A 25,842-nucleotide genomic window follows, 5' to 3' on the forward strand; every position below is an offset into this window, starting at 1 on the left:
GTTTGCTTGATAATTACAGACAGGTGTGCTGAAGCAGGGTTGGAGCTGCAGTCTGCAGGACGGTCGATCTCCAGGAGCAGGGTTGGTGACCACTGTTCTACATGAATTAACGCAAGTGGCCAGGGGCCAGATTCACAAAACTGTTCTTAAGACAAAATATAAGATCGTACTTAAGATAAATTATAGGAAGTTCATAAGAATGTTCCTAAGTGAAATGTTAGCAAGCATTACAAAATTATATCTATTAAAATCCTGTTTGTGTGTTACTATGCCATACTATTTGTGATCCTATCCATTTCGAGTCACTTTGTCACAGAATAAATGTAAAAAATCTAATAATGAAAGCTGAAGCATGGGAGCTAGACCTTATCATTATTATATCAATATAAATATTCCTCAATGGCAAGTAACTGTCAAAATTATGATTCTGGCTCAATACAACACATGTCACATGTGAAACAACCAAATACATGTATTAAATATTTTTTTGAGATTTAAGACAACCGTGAGGCTATCTTAATTTTAAGATGATATTTATGACAGATCAATCTTGATAAAAAATATGGCAGTTAAGAATTTTCTTAAGAATGTTTGTGAATCCGGCCCCTAATTTACTAAACAGGTCAAGTAAGCATGATCGCACAATTCTAAAAAGTGCAGAGGCAAGGGGAAATTTCTGCGGGTAATTTATTGACAAGGTGCACGCTTAAGAACACATGCGCAACATCTCATTTCCATAATGGCAAATCTCCTAAGAGCAGCGCAAATTAGCATAGGGTTTGGCATGCTTTTTTGAGGTGTTAAATAATGGCTTAAATAAATTGTTGCTTAACGAAAGAAAAATGGAATTGGAATCTGCCCATTGGCATGTAAAACAATCTGCAATTCAGTGTTGTAGTCGAGACCAGCTCATTCGAGTCCGAGTCAAATCCGAGTCCAGAGTAGGTTGAGTTCGAGTCAAGACCGAGTCCAGAGAGGGTCGAGTCCGAGTCAAGTCCGAGTGCTAGGACAAGAGATCTGAGACGAGACCTATAGAAATCTTCAAGAATATGTTAAATGTTTGGTGGAAACAATAAAACTGTTTGTGTCCTGTTGTGTTACACGAGGTTAGCATAACATCAATCAGCTAGCTCATAGAGTGCTCAGTGCATTAAATATACTGTACCATGGCATGTACACTGTGTTTTATTTACTTAGACTGATATTAGTTTAAAAATATTATTAGTTGAGGGTAAAAAAGGCCACATAGTAAGTGTTGTAAAGGTAATTTTATTACAATTATGACTTCCCCATGACCAAAGATATGTCCAAAAGACGTCTTTTCTGCATCTTTCGATGTTGAAAGACGTCCCTTTATTGGCCCATTATTACGTTTTCTGAACGTCTGATATTGATGTACAGGGGACCTTGGTACAATGTATAAACTGGTTCAAATCTAGAGTTTATCAGACTACTTTCAGTTTTCACATGGAAATAAATGAAATGAGCCTCTGTGAAATGAGTTTTGTACCCACAATAATAACCATTATTGTGATCAGTGTTTGCTTTAGTTGGACTCTTGATCCTTGACTTTTGTTAAATTAATTCGTTCAGGTCATGTAATAGTGTTATAAAAACACTTGTGCACTGTGACATGCTTTTACAAAAGTTGGGGTTGTTCTCATGGAAATTGTCAGGCTGTAATAAAATGTATTAGTTTTAAACATTATTGATCAATTGATGACTGGTCTGAGTGCTCTGGCTAGTCAATGCACAAGTATTGAGAGAAAATAAACAAACATATTTCACTGACATCAACCCTCATCATACAACCCTCAACAATGATGACAATCGTCAAAATAATTCAGATAAACAGATCACCCAGCATGAATTGCAGCATGAAGCTTTCTTTTGTTGATTGTCACCATTGTTGAGTTTCATATGCAGATTCTTGATGTCGTTGTGTGTTAAAGTGGTTTAACAGATTGCGAATATGTTAATTCCTAAAAAATCACAGTATATCAAACTACAGATCCACAGAGCTGACAAATTAATAAAACAAACCCAATTATTAACAGTGATCTAAACAATTTCAAAATGCATGCATTACCATTCAGAAGTAATCATCTCTTTGCTACAACTAATTTATTTTAACAGTTATGGCTGAAGGAAACCTAATTTAACATTAAAATAGAAGAGCCAAGAGCTCAACTAAAGCTAAAAAAGATCACAATAATGGTGATTTTTGCAGGTACAAAAGTGATACTGATTCATTGCAATGAACATTGACAAATCATCAATTTTTAACCTTGATTTAATGGTTGCTTGCTATCTTACTGCACTCAAATCATTCAACTCAGTTTATTTCAAAGAGTCTCACTTAATTTATTTCCATGTGTAAACTCAAAATTTCAACCAGTTTTTACTTTGTACAGACTGGACATCAATATTAGACAATCAGGAGACGCCATGAAAAGCTATAGAAACAACTTTCATTTTTGGCCCATAAAGGGACGTCTTTTCAATGTATTTAATATTTTTGATGGGACTCGAGTGGACTCGGGCATAAGTACAATTCCGAACATGTTCGAGTACGAGTCGAGACCGAGTCAAAATGCACACAAGTCCATGACAAGACCAAGACCATTAAAATAGGGTCTCGAGACCGAGTTCAAGACCGAGTCCGAGTCTCGAGACTTCAACACTGCTGCAATTGGAATAGGCCAATAAAAAACCCTTCAACTTACAAGGAGGTGGTCAATTGTGAAAACCATATGCATTTAGGCGGTTTCTCACCTGTTGTGCTCCAGATCATACGGCTGAGCTCCTCTCCTAACAGATAAAGAGGAGCCATGGTGAGGGACGCACCTCCAAGGAAAAGGCACAAACCCACAGGACTTAAGTGAGCCATGATGGGATACACCCAAATGCCTGACGCGTGGTGCACCCACAATACCCTTAGAATTGAAGTATTACAGAAGCATTAAATAATAATATTTTAAAGTAAATATTATGAAAATAGCAACTAGCAACTAAACTTTAAATACACCTGTGTGATATTTAAATAGCAAAGATAAATTACCATGACAAATACAGGATAGCAAATAAACCTAAAGCGCCAATTGCTTTTGTACGAGTGGGGTATTTGTGATTCTGAAGGTACATCTGGACCAGCAGCAGAGGCATGATTACTGTGTGCTGTAGGGAAAAAAACAGAAATCCTTCTTAAACATAACACACTGCAGTATGTGCCTATGGAAAACCATGAATCAGACATAACTAATGGCATATCCTATGTCTAAAGTACATAACAGCAACAAATTATGTATAAATAAATTTAATAAATCCTCTTAGCAACTTTATGACAATTGTTCCCCATGCAATGATTAATATAGCTAGATGTTGTATTTAATTAGTTATCTGGTCAAGACATCATAGTTTGAGTTTAAAATGTTAAAATATCAAGCCCCTGAGAGATGAAATGACTACTGGACAATTCAATACTGTCTGCATATATAAAATGGTATAAAATAGAGAATTTACATCACAATTTCTGAATGTGCCATTGAGTACAGAAGATGAACTGAGTTTTACGTTTCATAATTAGGCTAAATCAACAAAGAAATATATTAATTATTACAGGGTTTTTCAAATCCACTGCCCTATAGAGTTTAGATAAAATCCTGATCAAACTCACCTGTGAGTCTCTAGTGATCATGAAGACCTTAATTAGATTGCTTATGTGTGTTTGATCAGGGTTAAAACTAAACTCTGACCATTTCTCAAAAGCAAGTTCACAAAGTTCAGACTCGGGAGTTCAAACTCCCAAGGACGGGAGGATGCAGTTCGGTTATATTACAAATGAAACAGCAGAGTACTTGATGCCGTCACTCAACATGCAATCCTAATTCATTTTAATATTTTAATGTAGCTTTACATTTAAACAAAGTATAATTAATTAATATCATATAAAACACAACAGTGCTTCGTTTTCATTTTAAAAATATTAATATGTGATTTTGGCAACATCTGCCTGCTCTGATTATCCTAACTGTTTTAATGTTGATAATAAAATGAAAAAAGACAAAACACAATCCTTTTGCAAGCAAATAATTTAGTCAAAAGTACAAGACAGCGCTCCAGTACAACGATAAATCAAATATAAAGTTATGAAACTCAACTTTGGTCCTCAGTCAAAAAGATTTGCCCAGGACCAAATAATAGTTTTATGAGACCAGTTAGACATACCTAAAATTAACTAAATATATATTTAGTTATATTTAACTAAATATATATTTAGTTAATAAATATATGAATGTATTAACTAAATAATTAATAAATTATATCATATTTAACCGCTACAGAGCCAGTGGTCAATTGACCCTTCACTTGGAGATTGATTGACAGGCGACCTGACCAATCATAACGTCGATGTTATGCACCCCTTGTTGCTGTTTGCCATTTTGTCAGACAATCAAGGCAACAGAGTTTAACTGGCTGCACATTATGCGGTTTAAAAAAAAAGTATTTTGCGATTGTTGCTGTTTGTTACGCTGTACGAAAATGATCCCAGCAAAAAGTCATGTCACTATAGAATCTTATATGTCATGTACAACAATAAAGACTTCTTAAAACAGACTCATACAAGAAGACTTGAATTTTACTTCATAGACTGACATATGCATCTCATCAACACTGCCAGAATTTTATCAGAGGTTAAGACATTAAGCATTGTCATGTGGTTGTCCTTCAGACAAGTAAATTTGTCACTCACTTGTCAGAGTACAAAAATTACTTGTCCAAAGATAAAAAAAAAGATATTTCATTTGAATTATAATATAATATAATCAATATAATTGTTTCGGTTTTAGATTGGTCAAGTTTGCTTCTAGGCATTTTAACTAGTGTCTGCTTCGGCCGCCTGAATTTGGTTATAGGCCTACTCTCCGTGACTGCTATAAAACAAAGGCAAGCAGTAATTATTATTAGTGTTAAGGCTGTAAGTTAACTTTTTTTGCACATAAAACTGGTGCTAGAGAGGTTTAAAGTTTGGTAGCACAGGCAGAAATGTGCAAGTGTAGTTCATTATGCATAGGCAGATAACTGACAAAATACATTAATGTTACATACTGATGGATAAATTAGGGCCATATAATTTTTAGATTACCTAAATTTGTTTTAATATTTCTAAGTTTTTTAGAAATATTTTCTTTTTTTACTATACAATAGTGGTATATTTGTCCACATAAATTACTGAAGTATACTACAGTATTTACTATAGTAAACTGCAATAAAATTCTTACTATATTGTTTTTGAACTTTACTTGTTTTAATTGTTTTAGTATACAGTGTTTATCAATTTACTACAAAGGCACTTCAATTTTCAATAGCAAATACTATAGTACACTACAGTATTTTTTGTCTGAGTGTTCAATTTAATGGGACTTTTATTTTGACGGGTCTTTGGGAAGACGCTTGTTTGCAGATAGCTTCACTCAAACAGTAAAACGCTCGTAAAATAAACTCTCAGAGCAACTCTGGAGATGAAGTTCATGTGTTCATATCCTCATACAGTGCAGACGCAGATAAATCCTCGACCATCACTCCTGTTGTATGTTAAACTGTGCACATAAATCACTCAGACATGCAGAACAGCCAGATGACATTTAAATAACAGGATTCCGCGTCCGCATGGACTCGGTGATTGATTATTGTCACACACAAACAAGCACAACCACGACAAACACGCAGCTCTGTCTAATGCACATATTCTTATTATTCTACATATATGTCGCATTGTTTTTTTCCAAGTTATTTGTCCAGTCGGGCAAGTAAAATTCTCTCTCACTTGCCCATACAAAACATTCACTTGTCCCGGACAAGCGTTAATTTCGAGCCCTGTTGTCTATGCAAACTCCTCACCTTTTGGTGAAAACTCACCTTTTTGAGATCAAAATTGGACAAAAAGCCCTGCTAGATGTAAACTTTGAATTGGAACGGGCTCATACTGATGATGTTTCACAAGTCCACAAGAACACAAGTACAGACAACTCGTATTGAGAAATGACCTCTGCAGGGGCAAAATTTTAACCCTGAATTAATCAAACCAAATAAAAAATGGTCTTACCAATGCATGATTCAGCCAGACCGGAATGATATCATCTAAGAATTTGGGATAGACCAGCTCTCGGTTGTAAGTATAGAGTGTCCAGAAAGAAGCAAACACAAACTGTGGGCAAGAAGATCAATAAATGTAGTGACAACAGTACATGAATCCACAGACCTCTGAAAGAGACCAGCATTTGTTTAAAAGAGGAAAATAAAAAGAGCTTTTCTCTATTTGTGTTACAAGAAAGGTATACCATGTAACTTGTCTAATTTGTTTTGTTAATGAAAGTTCAGTGAATATGTTTTTGTACCGTTTTATTATTGTCATGTTTTTCCCCCTGTGGTTAAAATCAAGTTTTTAATGTTGTTTATACGTCTACTATAAGGTGTATTAATACGCACAAACCTTGTGCAAATATATCATTTTAAACCACTGCTTATTTTCTCCATAAAACTTTAATGTTAAAGAGTACATAACATGAGATCATGAAAATTACATTTCATGCAGTGTGTAATATTGCCGTGTTTGAAAGTAAGCATGTGCCAAGTTGTTAATCCGAAGGTGAATGAATAACAAAGTTATTGGCTTGGAAAAAAGGGAGTCGACTCTGAATCACGCAAACGAGTTGTCCCTAGTCCAATTCGTGAACCGCCGCGGATTTACGTAACTACATATAGTCCCAGCCTACGTCTTGCTAGGACTGCCCGTGAAAACTCCACACTTCTCCCCCAAACACTGTAGCTCATGAGCCTCATTCGCGGTAGACGAATCACATCAGACTAGACCATCTGACCAATTACAACAGACTAGGCTAGCGGAAAGGAGGGGATTAGACAGATGAATCGCGGAATGAATAATTTGAGAGTCAGTCAGCAGGGGCGGTCCTAGACCATTTGGTGCCCTAGGCGAGCTTGACTGATGGCGCCCCTTCCCCACGAGAAAAGACCTCATGTCCAAAGAAGTTTAATTTATTTTTTATGTCAAAGTATTGTTGTGATAGAGGGATGGCAAAAACTGTTGAAAAAAATAAATAGACATTATAATTTTAATTATATATTTTTTTCTCGCCGCATATTTGGCGCCTATGTCGCCTGTAGGAAGGACCGCCACTGTCAGTCATAATCAGAAGGAGATTTATTACCAAAGGATATCAATATCACATTCAGTGTTTCCCCTAGGTTTACTGTTTGGGGGGGTGGGGCTTGGGTCTCTATATTTTCTTTACGGCGGAGGTCCGGACAATACTTTTTTTAATAAATAATATTTAATCAGTTGAGCCCAGTCAAATGTGTATATAAAAAGTTAACATCTAATGTATTATCAGGCCATTTATTTTATATTCCGATAGCCACAGTGTGTATGAAACATAAGACCTGTTAACTGAGAAAATGTGTTGTAGGCTCTGGTGCTTTAGCAAAGTCCTAGTGGTCTATTTTAATATAAAAAAAACTACTGACAACAAAATGTAAAGACTGAAATGAATTTATCATGAGCAGAAGTACTTACAAAGTTACTAACAAGTAGTAACAAGTGTCTCAATTCTCTTTTGGTTGGAGGGGTAGGGGTAAGGGCCAGATAGCCCTTCAAACGAAGATTTTTCGGGACCTCTCACTCGAGCAAGCAGACCCATAAATGTAAGTACTGTTTGCCATTATTAAGGATTTTATGACAATTTTTCATTTTATGTACGTTACATTAAATCTTGTGTTTGAATTTATGGTGATGTTCTTTTAACGTTTGCAAATGCTTAAGTTTGCTAGCGGACAGCACTGTTTGCTCGATATTAGAAAATATATGTTTATGTCAAATACCCGGTGCATCGGCGCATGTCCTCTGATGTAACGTTAGGAGCTAGCAACGACGTATGATGACATATAACAGTCTAGTAGTGGTGTCCCATTACTTAGTGGAAAATTTGTAACCCTTGCCACTTTGTTTCAAGGGGCAAGGGGAAGGGGCGAGGGGTAGGCGAAGGCGAAGGGGTAGAAAATAGAAATGGGATTGGGCCTATGTCTTGCGGTCCCAATGGAACGAAGCCAAGCTGGGTGAAAACCTGTCATCCGGTGGTGACTGAACTGTTGCTGCTTGTCAGGGGCAGGCGTGCGTCTTTTCTGTACTTAGACTCGGAGCAGGAGAGCGAATGTTGCCATTTTCACCACCCTGGGAGCGTTTAAAAACGCAAATATTTTATCTACTTTTCAGGTTGACACAACATATTTTCCGACTCGCGCTCTCTGTACGCTGGTGGGAGTGTGTTTACCTGTGCGTGTGTGTCTGTGTGTGTGTTCACTAGGGGTGTGCGATATATATAGTATGCGATAATATCGTAAATGTCATTTTAACGTTATCGAGTAGGTTACTCACTTTTCAAAAACCCGCATTCAAAACCCCGCATTCACTGTCCATGAATTCACTGCTTGCTGTGTAGTCACCTACTGCGCCGTCTGCGCGTGCGCATTCACAGCGTGACATAGCAGCGCATCCATGCGGTCTTTATGACAGAAGTTAAAGATGAGCAAGAAAACAGGGAGAGAAAATATTCAAACACCAACAACCTTGCAACCTACGCTGGATTTAATTGCCAGACGTGGGTCGTCATCATTAGTAGGTTGGTGGTTTGGTTTTGAAAGGTCGGTTGTTATTCAAAAAACGCCAATCTGCAAACTTTGCAGAAAGTCTGTAGCTGTCAAAAGCAGCTCGACAACCAATCTTTTTCACCATCTTCGAACTAGCCATCGCCAAGAGTACAACGAATATGAAAATCTGCGGGAATCAACTGAACACAACCCGTCTGCAGCAGACAGGGTAAAAGCAAAAAAACACATGCAGCAAACATTGGGGGAATCATTTGGCAAACAAGTACCTTACAACAAAAAAAGTGGCAGATGGCAAGACATAACAAATGCGGTCAGCAATTACATTGCCAAACTGTACTGTGTCATTTGTTTACATTATACTACAATATTTGACTGAATCTTAAGTGATTTAATATTTTTGCAAATTGTTGAAAACCGTTTCATTTTCTCTAGTATCTTTGTGCAATTGTACAGTGCTACTGTTCGCAATGTATTTTATTTGTTTTTTGACACATTTTACAGAACTTGAAGACAGTCATTTGTTTATAAATGCAAACATTTAAAATTGTAATGTAAAAAATATTTTCATTGAGCAGTGTTTTGTAATTTCTTTGTTTTGTTATTTAAAATAATATACCTTAAGACCTCTCTTCAATTTATTGTTTTCATTATTACTATTATGAGTAATCAATATTCTGTTAGTGTGTTGTAAAATTAAGCTAGTAGTACAATATAAGACTTACAAACACATTTTCTAAGGATGCATTTAAAATATCGTTTGGTTATCGTTATCGGCAAAATCCCAGAACACATCGAGATGATAATTTTTGCCAATATCGCACGCCCCTAGTGTGCACGCATCGGGGCGGAACTCGATACGGATGGCAGGAGAATTGTAAACACGCATCCAAGTAGAAACAGAAATGCTGCCGTGCAAATTAGATAAATAACAATGTTTGTTTAATAAAAGAACAAGGAATAGACATGTTCTATAGGAAAGGTAATCTTAAATTACTTCTCATGTGATCTGGCGCTATTGTAAGGGATAATGTACAGGCAGCCGGTTGTTACCACAGAAATAATCCCCGACAGTGTGATCACTTGTACCACACTGAAGGGACTTATTTCACGATAACAGCCGGCTGCTTGTACATTATGCCGCTTATTACATGGCTACTTGCCACATGAGAAAAAAACTGGACATAAAATGTGAATTTGAAATATTTTATTAGCTCATATTTACCGAATGCAGACCTTCCGTGAGGAAAAGCCGTTTAGTTTACGTTTTAAAGTAAGAAACGACGTTCCAACGTCACAAACTCGGCAAATTGGTTTAATCATTTGTAAATATAATGTCATATGTTATTAAAAGACATATTTATAATTTATTTTTGTGTAATATTAAACTGCCCCTCTCAAAATGATTTGCAGCATCCGGGTTACAGGGTGTTTTGAGCGGTTGTTATTAGAAAATAACAACCCTTGGAATGTCGCGACTGGCGTTTAAAAACGCAAATATTTTGATCTGCTTGCTTTTCAGGTGGTTGACGCAACACATTTTCTGACACGCGCTCTCTGTCCGCTGGTGGGAATGTGCTTACCTGTGTATGTGTGCGCACGTGTCTTTGTCAGAGTATGTGTGTGTGTGCACGCATTGGGCGGAACTCGATACGGAGAGCAGAGGAGAATTGAAAACACACGACCATCCAGATACAGAAATGACAAGCCGCCGAGTAAATAAGATAAGTACCATAATGCTATTTAGTTTGTTTAATAAAAGAACAAGGTATAGACATGCTCTGTAAGACCTTAGTTGAAGTCAACTAACCTTAGTTGACTTCTCTTGTGATCTGGCGCTACATAGAAAATAAAGTTAACTTGACCTTCAAGGGGGGCGGGGGTGCCGTTGGAGGGGCCTAAGGTAATGGTAGGGGAAACACTGTGTAGATTTAACCCCTGTGCGCTATTTTGGACATTTTTGTCCATTTCAGTTTTGTTTTCTTTGTCGTTTTGGCCGTGTTTATGCAAACATCATACATTTTGCAAAAGGTGTGTATTTTATTGAAATTTTATAATTTCATAAATGTTTTATAAACTAGGTACATACAATTGTTACACTCAGGTCCATTTGGACAAAAATGTCCTCATTGAAACCCATTAAAACTACACATTTTTAACTGTTTGCCATGCAAGGAGAAATCATACACTCCATATAAAATCCTTATTATGTTGGCAAAGTGTTCAAAATTACGAAAAAAAAATCATATTTTAAAAAATATTTACTTTTTGCTTATGCTCTTACTGAGATTTGAAAATATTTTTCATTCAAACATGTTTTTTATCCCTTGTTTGCATTATTATTCTATTTTTTAACTGAGATAAAAGGTGAGCTTGATTTTTATGTAGAAGTTTAGAAGCCCCTCAGTACAGTTGTGTTGTCACGAATGGTGGGTGGTGAGAGACACGGAGACAGAGGACCCAGGTGCAGACAGCGGGTAAGGGGTTAACACAAACTTTAATAAATAAAAAGCAACAAAACAAAGACCCACGTGGGGGTAAAGTAACAAACATGGAAACAGGAACAAGACTAACTAAACTAACAGGACTAGACTAAAACACATCACAACTACAAAATAAACTAAACTAACTCAAAGACAGGAACTCACCACATTACACAAACACGACACAGTACAATGAACCAGCACGAGACAGAAGACACAAGGGCATTATAAAGGGGATAAATCAAGAGGGGACAGGTGCAGGACATGAACTAATTAACAAACAATAACGAGACGAAAGGGCGGGAACAGAGACGCCACACCGGAGAGTGGAAGACCATCAGGGACAAAACGTCACTCTCCACATAAAACAAGAGGTTCTATCATGGTTCTGCCACTAGGTCAAGAGAAGCAAGACAAGGTGGGGCAGAACCATGACAGAAGCCCTCCTTAAGGAGCAGCATCCTGATGCTCCTCAAGGAACAAACAAGACTAGACAGACTGTGACAAAAAAACATTATACAAAACACGACCAAAAACGTGATAAATAGGAAAAAAAAAGTCCAAACAAAGACATGGTGCCGGCCGAAGGCCGGCTGACACACATGGGCCGGCTGGAAGGCCGGCTGGACGTACATGGGCCGGCTGGATGGCCGGCTGGACGGTACATGGCGCCGGCTGGAGGCCGGCTGGACGGTACATGGCGCCGGCTGGAGGCCGGCTGGACAGTACATGGCGCCGGCTGGATGGCCGGCTGGACGGACATGGCGCGGCTGGAGGCTGGAATGGCCGGTGAGGCCGGCTGGACAGGACATGGCGCCGGCTGGATGGCCGGCTGGACAACAGTGGCGCCGGCTGATGGCCGGCTGGACAGGACATGGGCCGGCTGGATGGCCGACTGGGAGGCCAGCTATCACCGGCTGGGCAGGCTGGATGTCGACATGACAGGACAGGATGTTGGCGGCTGGGCAGCGCTCTCTGGCAGCTGGGAGCATCTCCGAGGCTGGGCAGCGCTCTCTGGCAGCTGGGCAGCAAACAAGGACAAACACACACAAACAGTCACTCACAGGCCTGGGCACCAGCTGGGAGGCCGGCAGGGATCTGCGCGGGAACAGGACACCGGCGGCCTCAACCCTGGAGGGGAATCGACGACCTCAACCCTGGAAGGGAGCCCGGCGGTCTCGATCCTGGACGGGGTTCCGGCAGTCTCGACCCGGAAGGGAGTCCGGCGGTCCCGACTCTGGACTGGAGCCCGCGGCCTCTACCCTCAAGGGAGTCCGGCGATTCAACCCTGGAAGGGAGTCCGGGGCATCGACCCTCCCGCTGAGATCCCTCTGTCTGCTGGGTCCAAGGTGGTTCATTCTGTCAGGTGGGTGGTGAGACAAGGAGACAGAGGACCCAGGCAGACAGCGGGTAAGGGGTTAACACAAACTTTAATAAATAAAAAGCAACAAAACAAAGACCCACGTGGGGGTAAAGTAACAAACATGGAAACAGGAACAAGACTAACTAAACTAACAGGACTAGACTAAAACACATCACAACTACAAAATAAACTAAACTAACTCAAAGACAGGAACTCACCACATTACACAAACACGACACAGTACAATGAACCAGCACGAGACAGAAGACACAAGGGCATTATAAAGGGGATAAATCAAGAGGGGACAGGTGCAGGACATGAACTAATTAACAAACAATAACGAGGAGACGAAAGGGCGGGAACAGAGACGCCACACCGGGGAGTGGAAGACCAACAGGGACAAAACGTCACTCTCCACATAAAACAAGAGGTTCTATCATGGTTCTGCCACTAGGTCAAGAGAAGTAAGACAAGGTGGGGCAGAACCATGACATGTGTACTGAGGGGTGATTTTTTTTAGAAAATCCTAAAATTCTATAAATGATTGAATGTTTGGTAGTTATGATAAGAACTGATTCTAGTGAAAAAAATAAAGTCATTGAAAGTGTGAAAAAATATGGATATATAATATTTTATGACCGTTTTCGGACATGGACATTTTTGTCCATTTTCAACCTAAGTGTGAGTTTTTGATTAAATCTTACATTGTTCAAAAAATAATGCATTAAAATGATTGTTGTTGTTGATTAATAACATATCCAAGACTGTAATAATGAAAATAAAAAACAGCTTCACATTTAGTATATAGAAATTAATTAGAATTGTTCATTTTTTTCATGAAAAACAACAGGGTCACCATGTATACAAACTGGTATTTAAAGGGTTAAAATTCTAAAAATGAATGAATGTTTGGTAGCTATGAAAAGAACTGATTGAAAAAAATGATAGAAAGTGTGAAAAAACATGGATATATAATATTTTTATGACCATTTTTGGACATGGACATTTTTGTCCTTTTTCAGCCTAATGACCTGTCCACACCGGGATGATAATCGCGTGCTATTATTGTCGACGTTTAACGCCTCCTGACCAAACAAAGGGCGGCAATGTGAGTGTGCAAACCGACGCGCTAAACGCCAGGCGTAAACGTGTCTTTTTTTTTTAAATGCCTCGGACTCGTTTTTTGGGTTTGACGCACCGTGTTAAAAATTGGCCGACCAATGAGATTGACTCTTTTGTTCACGTGCCTGGAGCTGCTGAAGTTACAGTAAAACACAATGTGGCGCTCAAGCACAAAACGGTCTTGCCGAGCACACATTGACGAAAAGGAAGCAAGATGAATTTTTCTTCTGTCTGGCAAGCGAGTGTCAAAAGCATAAAGTTGCGCAACACCACCTTGTGTTGGGTATTTCTGTGTTGCTCATCGCCTGTGAAAATCTCTTGGGTATGAACGTCGAAAAACGCTCGCGATAAGTGCGAGTTCTAAGTGTGAGGTTTTTTTGTAATTTTACATTGCTCAAAAAATAACAATGCATTAAATGTATTGTTGTTGTTGATTAATAACATATCTAAGACTATAATAATAAACAAAAATCAGCTTTACATGTAGTATATGGAAAAAAGTTGAATTATTTTTATTATAAAAAACAACAGGGTCACCATGTAAACAAACTGGTATTTAAAGGGTTAAAATTGATTCTAGTGAAAAAAAATCAAGTAATTGAAAGTGTTGACTAAATATGATATTTTTATGACCGTGTTTGGACATGGACATTTTTGTAAATTTTCAGCCTAAGTGTGAGTTTTTTAAATTGATGCACAAAGGTTCATTACTACGTTATTCTACTTTTCTTTTAGTACTATTTTTTGTGTATTATTTTGTCTTTTATTTTTTTTTAGTAAAAAACTAGTAAACTAAATTTTATATTTTTAAATCGCGATCTAATCTCGCAGAAGTGCTCATGTTCTAGGGTGTTCAGAAACGAGAGAGCGAGACAAAGATGGTACAGCACAGCTCATATATGCGATCTTTTAACAGTTTATCCTTGGAAAACAATTGACTAAGCAATTTACGAATTTAATCACATTGTTGTGGATCTTTGATTGTAACAAGTGATTTAGCTGACTTTAATGTAAAACATTGAACACTGTGATTGAAGAGAATTGCAAATAAGAGCAAACAATTGACTGTAATCAAACAGCATTACTGCATTCATGTTTTCCTGTAATTTTTATTTACATATTTAATTTTCTGTATTTGCAGTTTTACAGTAAAGATTAATCACCAAGAAAAGTATGCCTTGGGAGTTTATTCTAAATGTTCGCTATCTGTCTAATGGATCAAAGTCACGTTCTATGAGGGCAGAATAGTAAAAAGTCATTGTCGCAGCGGGATAAGCTTTACAAGATCACTGCATAAACAGCTCATGATACTGCGGTCTTCCAAAACAGTTCCTCCTCCTGAAGATAAAGCCCAACTCACAATGGAGCAACAACAAAAAGCAAGCGATCAACCAACTGACCAACCAACCAATGAGCATATTAAGAAATTCCCAGAGCCTCTTCAGCAGATGGAAACACGATCTTGATCTTCCAGGTCCAGCACAAGCTCAGCAGCCATGAGGGCCAGAGCAGAAGCAGTTGCAGCACAAGCTCAAATCGCCTATGCAGAGAAGAAGCAAATGTGATAAAACAAAAAGAAGAACTTGAAGCAAGTTTGATAAACCAAAAAGCAGACTTGGATGCTAGTTTACACATCTTACAAGTTGAACGTGCAGCAGCAGTCGCTTCAGCTGAAGCAGCAGCATATGACGATGCAGAGGAAGAGTTTGAAAGTGGCGAACTTCATGTAGAACCAGTTCCTGACATGCAGCCAGGCAATGTTGCTCAGCGTACCTGTGAGTAGGTGCAACAGCAATCAAGAGAATCTTTCACTGAACTCCCATTCACTGACGAGCCGTTAGAAACCAAAGTTAAGTCACCATTGCCTTCATTTGCGGCTGGTGTTGATTACACTCGGCTGGCGCCACCTGCAGATATATTCAATCAGCTTATAATAAGCCAAAAGAATAGAGCTGTAAAGAAAGAAACAGAAAAGCAGAATGATGTGAAACGAGCATAATTTCGTCATTCTTCACAATATGTACCAGAGACACAAATTACATCAGATCTAACTAAATATCTGATTAGACGTGAAATGGTCAGCTCTGGTCTTTTGAAATTTAAGAACTGCGCAGAGAACTATTGGGCATGGAAAGCTTCTTTTGTTAACTCAACTAGAGAACTGAATCTAACAGCCAGAGAGGAGTTGGATCTAATGGTAAAATGGCTAGGAAAAGACTCCACTGAACAGGTAAAAAGAATAAGATATGTGCGTGTTCTTAATGCGACAGCAGCAATTAGTATGGCTTGGCACCATGTACAACGCTTAGAGGAGTGCTCCATAGAGCACCTGAAGTGACTGAAAACGCACTTCTCAAGAAAATTGAAAATTTACTAAAACTGTCAAACAAGGACAAGCAAAAATTGAGAGAGTTAGGAGATATTCTTCTTGAACTGGAGTGTGCAAAGGCTGATGGGTATCTTCCGGGTCTTGCCTATCTCGATACTCCATGTGGGGTTAATCCAATAGTGGAGAAATTGCCCACAAGCCTCCAAGACAAATGGATAGGTCAGGGGTCCAAATACAAGGAGGATTATCAGGTAGAATTCCCACCCTTTGCCTTTTTCTCACAATTTGTGAGAAATCAAGTGAAAATAAGGAATGACCCCAGTTTCTCATTCTCCACTTCTAGTACTCAACTAACATCAAACAGAGCCGAACATAACAAATTCAGCGAAAAGAGTGCTATAACTGAACATCGAACAGAGGTGCTATCTCAGGTGTTAGACCAGCAGTTTAAACAGCCTCAGAAACGAATTGAAAGCCCTGATCGGCAATGCCCTATTCACCGCAAAACTCTCCCTCTCAAAAAGTGTAGAGCCTTTAGAGAGAAATCAACAGAGGAGCGCAAATCCTTTCTAAAAGAAAATAATATATGCTTCAGATGCTGTCACTCTACCAAACATATTGCGAAAAATTGCAAAACTCCAATCAGATGCTCTGAATGTAACAGCGAACGACATGTTGTGGCTTTGCACCCAGATTCAACAGTCTCTACCTTCAGAAAAGCCTGTCGAGGAGAAAGAACAATGCGGGGAGCAGACTGATACCTCACGCAGCTCAGTTACTTCAAAATGTACAGAGATATGTGGTGAGTCCCGTCATCCAAGATCATGTTCTAAAATTTGTCTGGTGACAGTGTATCCTGCTGGCAAAGCAGGGAAAGCAGTCCGGGTTTATGCTGTGTTGGATGAACAAAGTAACAGATCCTTAGCCAAGACAGAGTTTTTCCAATCTTTTTGGGTGATAGTTGGGGAGTATGCTTGGGAACAGAGCATCGCCCTTTGAGTGTGAATGTCTACCGAACACATGTGCTCAGTAAAGGTCGCATATCATATCTCATTCCTTGTCCAAAACAGATTCAAGTGAAGGAATGTGTAGATGGAACACCAAAGCAACACTCCATGTTACCAGATAACAATGGGAATCAAGTGCAAGGAAAACTATGGATAACTTAGGCTGGGCAGTTTTCCAAACAACGCAAGACGACGACAAACCTGGGCTTTCTGTGGAGGACAAAGCTTTTCTAGAAATCATGGACCGTGATGTCTTCCAGGATTCTGCAAATAGCTGGGTCGCACCATTACCTTTTCACTCTTCAAGGGCTCGACTGCCAAATAACAGAGATCAGGCCATGAAACGCCTCACATCACTGCGCAGAACTCTAGAGAAAAAACCTGAGATGAAAGGTCAGTTCATTGAATTCATGCAAAAACTTTTCGACAATGCCCACGCTGAGAAAGCTTCTCCCATAGATAAAGAAAAAGAGAGCTGGTATCTTCCCATGTTTGGTGCGTACCACCTGCAAAAACCTGATCATATCAGGGTTGTGTTTGACTCGAGCGCAGAATTTGAAGACGTGTCAATTAACAAGGTATTACTCAGTGGGCCTGATTTAAACAACACACTTCTTGGGGTTCTCATTAGGTTCCGCAAAGAGAGCATTGCAGTGACAGCGGATGTGCAGCAGATGTTTTATTGTTTTGTTGTACGCGAAGACCACAGAGATTATTTACGTTTTTTGTGGTATGAAGACAACAATCTAGACAAAAGGATAACTGAGTACAGGATGAAAGTCCATGTTTTTGGAAACAGTCCTTCACCTGCTGTGGCAATTTACTGCATGTGATGCGCTGCTGTGCAGGGAGAAAACGATCATGGATTTGATGCAAAGCACTTTGTAGTGAGAAATTTTTATGTTGATGATGGACTGACTTCAGTCTCCTGAGGAAGCCATTGATCTCTTAGAAACACACAAAAGATGCTTGCAGAGTCAAATCTTAGATTACACAAAATCGCATCCAACAGCAAAACCGTTATGGAATCATTTCCCAAAGAGGATCATGTCAAAGACTTGAAGGACTTAGACCTAGGAGTTGATGATTTGCCAGTCCAACACAGCCTGAGTCTCTCTTGGAACCTGGAGACTGATAGTTTTAACTTTCAAGTGAATCAAGAAGAGAAGCCATTTACGAAAATGGGTGTTTTATCCACAGTGAATAGCCTATACGACCCACTTGGATTTCTGGCTCCGGTTGTAGTACAAGGAAAGGCTTTGTTCAGAGAACTTTCTTCTGAACAAAGTGAAGGTATGGGTGCAGAGGCTCCACCTTATTTCTATATATATATATATATATATATATATATATATATATATCCTTTTTGTCACATTCTGTCACCTTTTGCACTTATTGTTTTGGCCGTCAAACCCTCCTGCCGCTCTCCGCAATCAGCCTCACTCACAACTCTACGTGTCTCATCTACCCACACCTGCAACTCATTTTCTCCCTCCTATTTAATCCTGTCTCCTGCCTTCGTTCAGTGTGAGTTCGTTTTATGTGATGTTTATATGCTGTTTGTGTTTAACCTTCGCTATTCTGTCCAGGAGCCACCTGCAAGAATCTAACCCGCTCGGCTTCTTGACAGCGCGGTTCGAAAGAGAGAACCATACCCCGCTCAAATCCTCAAACCAGTTCACATACAGCGGAGGTCGGCGCTGTGGCGCATGTTCCATTTTTGTTCGGATTTTTTACTCAGTTCTTGCTGTTTGCCCTTTGGGACTTTGCTTGTGTTGACTTTTGTTAATAAATGTTTTTGAGGAGTACCCCGGCATTTGAGTCCTGCTATTTCCTGACACTTTTATACATATAGTTTTTGATACTAATCCATTAATGAATCAGTATTATCCTATTTTTGTATAAAATTTAAGTGTGATTAATTCAAATCAGTATTTAACCTTGAGTATGATTCAAAATTTAACATTGACATAGTAGAGATTAGTACATTATTGGAATATTTCAATTTAAGTCTGTATGATTTCCGTTAGGCTTCTCTTCCAGTAGGTCATTGAGCTGGATTGTTTTGCACAAAATTTTTAACTTTACCATTAAGTTCCATGCCACAACACAGAATTCCCACCACTGAGCTAGTGATTCCCACACATACGTTGGTGAAAGTATGCAGCGATATAAACAAATAAAAATATTTATCCAAGCAATAGCGATTACACTGACAACTATTACATTCGCAGTGAGGACATCTGTGCTTAAAATGAGCCAAAAATGCAAATAAAAAGCTTAATGTAAAGGTCCATTTCCAAAAGCACAAACATAAAAAGTCTTTTAAAAGTTTTAATTACTGGTTGTAATGGCTGTATAAAGTTTGTAAAAATGAAAATATTAAAGCCACAATATGGAATATTTGGACCGCTAGTAGGGGTGGGCGATATTATATCGTTTGCGATATACCGGTAGAAATTCCCCACACGATAGGAATTAGTCTTCCCGCGATATAAACGATAAATTCTAGTTGATGACGTATTTCTTTGTGAGACCCATTCACAGCTCATATGTGAAGTGAAAACGGGTATAGCGGAGGGCGGACGTGAAGCTGAGAAAGAGTTTGCACTAAAAGACGAGCTCTAAATCTCGTTTAGGTTGGCACTGTAGATGCATCCGAGTTAATGTTTAGTTTCACTTTCGTTTTATTTAATTCGTTTGTTAAGTATTTGTTGATAGTCATAATACATTACACCACAACATTTAGTTTGGCTAAAAGTATTTATTTAAACATTCGTTAGATGTTATGCGAGCGTGCACAAATTGTTTAATATGATTTCTTGCCTGTTATATACAGGATGAACAGAGCATCCCGTGCGCAGCTCGCGCCCACATGTGCTTTCATAGCGACACAGCGTGCACAGCAGTACAAATGCGAGTTTGTATTACGTTATTTTAAATACGTTTATGAGCGCATGTAAGTATGAGTGCATATAAAAGCATGGACTATTTAATTAGATTTCTTTTATCCGCATTTTTCTGTTCTCTTTCTGTAGGGCGAGTCATAGACAGATTCAGTGTATGTTGCTGTGAGAAGAGAAGGTTCACACAGTTCAAGAGAGAGTCATTGACAGCGTGATGCGATCGATCGTTTCCACCCAACAATAGAATATATACAGTTTTAGGTATGACATGATGTGTTTATTGAGCTTTAGTTCATTTAACTTTTCTTTACTACAACCTTTTGAAGTCGAATCTCACTATTATATTTTATATTTACAAAAATACTGTAGGTATATTTAGGAGCTGTTTGATTTGGGGTAAGTTTTACTTTTTGATAATATTTGTTTTTCTGAGGGTCTAGACTACATGCAGCTACTATCACTTGACGCAAAAAACAGCGGTGGATGGCGTTATGGATATATCGTCATATTTATCGTTATCGCAACAAATACCAGGAATTATCGTGATAGAGTTTTAGGGCCATATCGCCCATCCCTAACCGCTAGATGGCGCACTTTCAAAACAACAACAAAAGGCGAAGCTAAATGACGTTATGTAGGAGAGTTGAATTATGGGACATGTTGTTTTCACCATCCAGAGGCGTATGGAGATCGCCCATCATGTTCACGGACGAGGTAATTATTTTATGTCATCGTAATGAATTAGCTTGCAAGAAAACGTGGAATGTAATGTTACGTTAGCCCGCGACTGATATTGGACTTTGTCAATTGATTTAGTAGCGTAATGCTACACAGTTTTGCCTGTTTAAAACAGTCATAGTCGTCGTTTAAAAAGTAAATTGGAACGAACCCACAGCAGTTACAAGTAACGTTATTGGCTACATATTTTTGTGCGACATATACTGCATTTCATAGGGTAACTGCATTCATAACTATTCAAATAATCTGTGCATGAGTATTTCATGTACAATAAAAAAAAGGTGCTTACCTGTCTATTAAAACACATGCGAGAGCGGAGTATCTGTCGAGTCCAAGTTGGTCGCGAAGCTCTCTCCATTTAGAAAATGCCACGCAGATATTAATCCTTGTTTTATTTCTTCGTTTGTCCATAAGCCTGCTTGCCTCATTTGGCCTACGTTTACACTTTTTTGGGTTTCCTTTACTCGCCAAAGAGTAATCGTGATCCATAATGACAGAACAACAGATGCTGCGTCCCAGATGCTGTATAACCAGATAGCTCAGGTACATCTGTAAGATGTCTACTAAAGATCTGGAGATCTGGAATACATCTGCTGTGTAAAGACATCTGCTAAACATCTTAGAAAGAGCTGTTGTACATCCATTATAAATCATAAACATCTTACAGACATCTTCTAGAGGTCTATATGACATCTGACAGCAGACGTCTCAGAGATGTAGGGCAGATGAGCAAACAGCATCTGCCAGATGTCTTGCAGATGAAAATGCAGACATCAAATAGATGATGTCTGCCAGATGTACGTGTGTTACACCACTTCCGTATTCGCGCGTTGCCATGGTTTCTACAACGGAAACTGAGGGTAGTGCGGAGCACCGGATATTAAGTCACTGATATGCAACAAATACCAGGGAGACAAGGGACGGGCCATTATTTTAAATAGGAATTTCTCTGGATTTGCACATTCTTGGGAACATTTTGGATAATGTAAGTACACAACTGCATGAAATATATCACACTGTGCAAGTGATTTTTGGATATTTCATAACAAAATTATTCCATATTGTGGCTTTAAATACACTTAAAGAATGTTAAAAATGGTAACTACAGTATTATTTGTCATATGTTTTCATATTTTTTAATATTTTTGTATTGTTATTGAATTTTGTGTTAATGCACAATACTGTTTTGATCATTTGCAATGGTTAGTATTTACTATTTTCACAGTGGACTATTTTTCCATAGAGTTTTGGTAAACTTTATTAAAACCAGTTATAGTTTGATCTGCAAAGAATAGTGTACTATTGTAATTAATTACAATTTTAATTAATTAATTACGGTTCATAAAAAAAATCTGGTCACCTGCTTGATCTTACAGTGGCTTGCAAAAGTGTTCAACCCCCTTCATTTTATTCACATTTTGTTATGCTGCAGCCTTATCTTAAACTACTTTAAATGATTATTTTTTTTACATTAATCTACACTCCATGCACAATAATGACAAAACAAAAAACTGATTTTTGACAGCTTTGCAAATTTATTAAAAATAAAAAACAAAAATAAGTACATTGCATAAGTATTCACACCCTCAACTCAGAAAATGGTTATAGTGCCTTTACAGACTCAAATCTTTTTGGGTATGATGTGAAAAGCTTTACACATCTGCATTTGGCAATTTTCTGCCATTCTTCTCCTCAGATCCTCTCAAACTCTGTCAAGTTGGATGGAGGATCATCAGTAGACAGACATTTTCAGGTTTCTACAGAGAATGTTCAGTTGGGTTCAAGCACTAGCTGGGCCACTCAAGGACATAGACAGAGTTGTCCATAAGCCACTCTTGCATTGTTTTAGTTGTGTGCTTAGGATCATTGTCATGTTGGAGAATGAACCTTCTGCCCTGTCCAAGGTTCTGAATGTTCTGGGCTAGGTTTTCATGATCATTATCTCCGTATTTTGTGTACAGTCCCTGAAGCTGAAAAACACCCCCACATCATGATGCTGTTTCCACTACACTTTACTGTTAAGATGGTATTGTACAGGTGTTGGGCAGTGCTTGTTTTTCTCCAGACATGATGCATGAATCTGAGATTCATCAGACCAGAATATCTTGTTTCTGACAGTTTGAAAGATTCGTTGAAGTATGTTTTTGCATATTTCAAGTTTCCATGTGTCTTCACTGAGCAAAGGTTTGAGTCTGGCCACTAAGCCATAAAGCCCAGATTGGTGGAGTGTTGAAGTGATGTTTGTCCTTCTGTAAGTTTCTCCCATCTCCATATATGATCATGGAGCTCAACCAGAGTAATCATCAGCTTCTTGGTCACCGCTCTAACCAAGACCCTTCCTCATCGATGGCTCAGTTTGGACAGGAGGTCAGCTCAAGTAAGAGATCTGGTGGTTCCAAACCTCTTTCATTGAGGATAAATGGAGGCTACATGCTTCTGTGAACCTTCAATACAGCAGATTTTTTTCAGAAGTCTTCCCCAGATCTGTGCCTTGATACAATCCTGTCTCAAAGCTCTACTGGCAGTTCTTTTGACCTCATGTCTTGGTTTTTACTTTGATATGCATTTTCAGCTGTTGCACCCTTTATAGAGCGGTATGTGCCGCACCAAATCATACGTATTCAATTGAATTTGGCACAGGTTAACTCCACTCTAAGTGTAGAAACACCAACAAGCTAAACTAATGCTTCTGAGCTAAATTTCAAGTGTCCCAGAAAAGGGTGTGAATACTTATGCAATGTACTTATTTTTGTTTTTTATTTTTAATAAATTTGCAAAGCTGTCAAAAATATTTTTTTTGTTTTGTCATTATTGTGCATGGAGTGTAGATTGATGTAAAAAAAATTTTTTTAAGTAGTTTAAGATAAGGCAGCAGCATAACAAAATGTGAATAAAATGAAGGGGGTTGAACACTTTTGCAAGCCACTGTACATATTTTGTGACTACGCAAGTATAAATTATAATACTGTTAGCGATATTATATAAACTACAATATGTTAGTGTTACTTACGGTGCCAACAGGGAAACACAGAACAGTAAAGTAAAAGTCTCTGGCTGTGGTGAGGATTAGAGGAACTTCACTGCGAGTCTGTTTCACAGGCAGGAGGACGTGAATTACATCCACTAGGACGCATAATCCAAAAAACACAGTCTGCATGACCTACAAATAATAATAATTATACACAAAAGTGAATACGCAATGTGACACTTACTAACAGACATTAATATTCGTCAATTTATCTCCTACCAGATTAATAAACGTTAAATATTTCCAGCGACCTCCATACGATCGCACACCGGGATGTCTGTCTGCCGTTTGCAGAGAGCAGTTGGTCCACAGCGTGAATAAATACCAGGTAAAAATTGTTAAATGAACCAACAGGCATATCTTCCGATCTGGTCCTATGGAGGAAGCCATTTTGCATATGTCAGGTGGCATCTGACGTCAAGTCAAGTTAAAGGTCCTTTAAGTGAATAAAGCATTTTTAAAAAGTTTTGAATTAAAACAATTAAAAGCGAGGGGAAATCACTTTATAAAATAATTATGATTTTTTTCTCTACCATACATAACATTTTTCTCTAATTTACAATTGCCACCTCACCCCACAATATCCATAACATTGGAAATTCCCATTTCCACTGTTAATTAGGGCAATAAAAAATTGCGAACTGATGGAGGGGGCCCTGTACGGTGGCCGGGAAGTGCAAAACAAAACAACAAATCGCAAAACTAAAATTAAATCTAAAAGCAAAATAAAAACCCCAAAATCAAAATGACAAATCTGAAAACACAATATCAAATCTAAAAACAAAATCATAAAACACAACAACAATTCGGGAATATTTGTAAGCGAAACAAACCGTCAGCCACTCTCTCACCATAGCCCACAGGGACAGAGATTAAAGTACATATCATGTTATATGCTTATATTGTATGTACCTTGTGAGGGGAAAACGATCATGGATGGTACACAGGCAGTCGCTTTTAAGCTGCACTATGCATGCTGCTTAGGGCTCACGTCACGCGAAGACTCATGCATGCAGTGTGAAACAGACACGCATCTACTCCTAATGCACAATGAGCCTGTTTCAACTTTATTAGCAAAATGTGGCTTTTGAACGTTAATCAATAAATATACGCTGTATCACATATGCATGTCCTTTCTCAACATCGAGCATCCTGGATATATTGACAGGAGTTTCATCCAATCAGCAGTAGCTATCCCATTCCAACAAAATACCTATTTCCGGTTTGACTGATTTGTCGTTGTGTTTTATGACTTGTAATTTTGTTTTCTGACTTGTCGATGTGGTTTCTGACTTATTTTGTTTCCCGAATTGTTGTTGTGTTTTAAGATGTGCTATTCTCAGGGCTCTCAAGTCTCACGCATTCGCCGTGAGACACACGGATTTCATCTTATTCACACGCCACACCTTGTATTTCTCACGCTGAAAAATAAGGGATTAATGGACGAGGCAAATGAAATGTGAAGATGAACAAAACGTGTCCGTAATTGCATAGGTGTTCACGTCCGCTCACAATGCTGACTTTTTTCCGTGTTCATCACAGCGCTGAGCATCACAACCAATCATAGACAGCGCATGGACGTAATGACCAATCAGAAGTTTAGATGAGTCACCGGTGTTGATGTTTGTTGCGGCTCGCTCGATCAGTCAAACCCATTTACTGTATTATAACTGATTTTCATGCAGTCCGTTTCATCCTTTATAACTTTCTTTTTATTCCCAGATTAAATACACATTTCATGCTGCTAAGAGACAATGTGAAGATTTACTAATGCAAAAACTGCAATATGATCATTCACAAACAGTTTGTCTGCCTAACCTATAAGACTATGACGTGCAAAACGATTTTAATGTATAATCATAATTACAATACCAAAGCATCCATTTTTGTTGTTGTTTAAATCTTGCAGTGCCTGTTTTTTATATTTATGAGGTGATCATATGTTCCTCTAACTCAAAGACATCAGCATCAGTCTTAAATGGACAGTTCACTCAAAAATGAAAATTCTGTCATCATTTACTCACCCTCAGATTGTTCCAAACCTACTGTATATAAATGTCTTTGTTTTGCTAAACACAAAGGAATGTATTTGGAAGAATGTCAGTGACAAAACAGATCTCATCCCCCATTTAGAATCAGAATCAGGAGGAGTTTATTACCAAGTAACACACAAGGAATTTGACT

General features: G+C 38.5%; 1 protein-coding gene across 1 annotated transcript; it reads right to left on the minus strand.

Moving 5' to 3' along the window:
- Positions 1 to 34: 34 nt before the first annotated feature.
- On the minus strand, positions 35 to 24,056 carry adtrp1 (androgen dependent TFPI regulating protein 1). The gene is made up of 6 exons (XM_057357531.1): positions 23,878 to 24,056; positions 23,641 to 23,790; positions 6,107 to 6,208; positions 3,062 to 3,177; positions 2,776 to 2,936; positions 35 to 1,039 (listed from the first exon to the last, which is right to left on the minus strand). The coding sequence occupies exons 1-6, from the start codon at positions 24,046 to 24,048 to the stop codon at positions 813 to 815; spliced, it is 927 nt and encodes a 308-aa protein (XP_057213514.1). The 5' UTR covers positions 24,049 to 24,056; the 3' UTR covers positions 35 to 812.
- Positions 24,057 to 25,842: the final 1,786 nt, after the last annotated feature.

The sequence above is a fragment of the Triplophysa rosa genome, linkage group LG17 (genome assembly GCF_024868665.1).
Source record: "Triplophysa rosa linkage group LG17, Trosa_1v2, whole genome shotgun sequence".
Classification (NCBI taxonomy): Eukaryota; Metazoa; Chordata; class Actinopteri; order Cypriniformes; family Nemacheilidae; genus Triplophysa; species Triplophysa rosa.

Excerpts from the sequence above, each read along its gene's own strand:
- adtrp1 (XM_057357531.1), bottom strand. The coding sequence starts at position 24,048 with ATGGCTTCCTCCATAGGACCAGATCGGAAGATATGCCTGTTGGTTCAT. Across the intron at positions 3,178-6,106 it reads TCTGGCTGAATCATGCATTG|CACACAGTAATCATGCCTCT; the intron begins GTAAGACCATTT and ends TTTTCCCTACAG. Across the intron at positions 1,040-2,775 it reads TATGATCTGGAGCACAACAG|ATTTCTATAGGTCTCGTCTC; the intron begins GTGAGAAACCGC and ends ATATTCTTGAAG.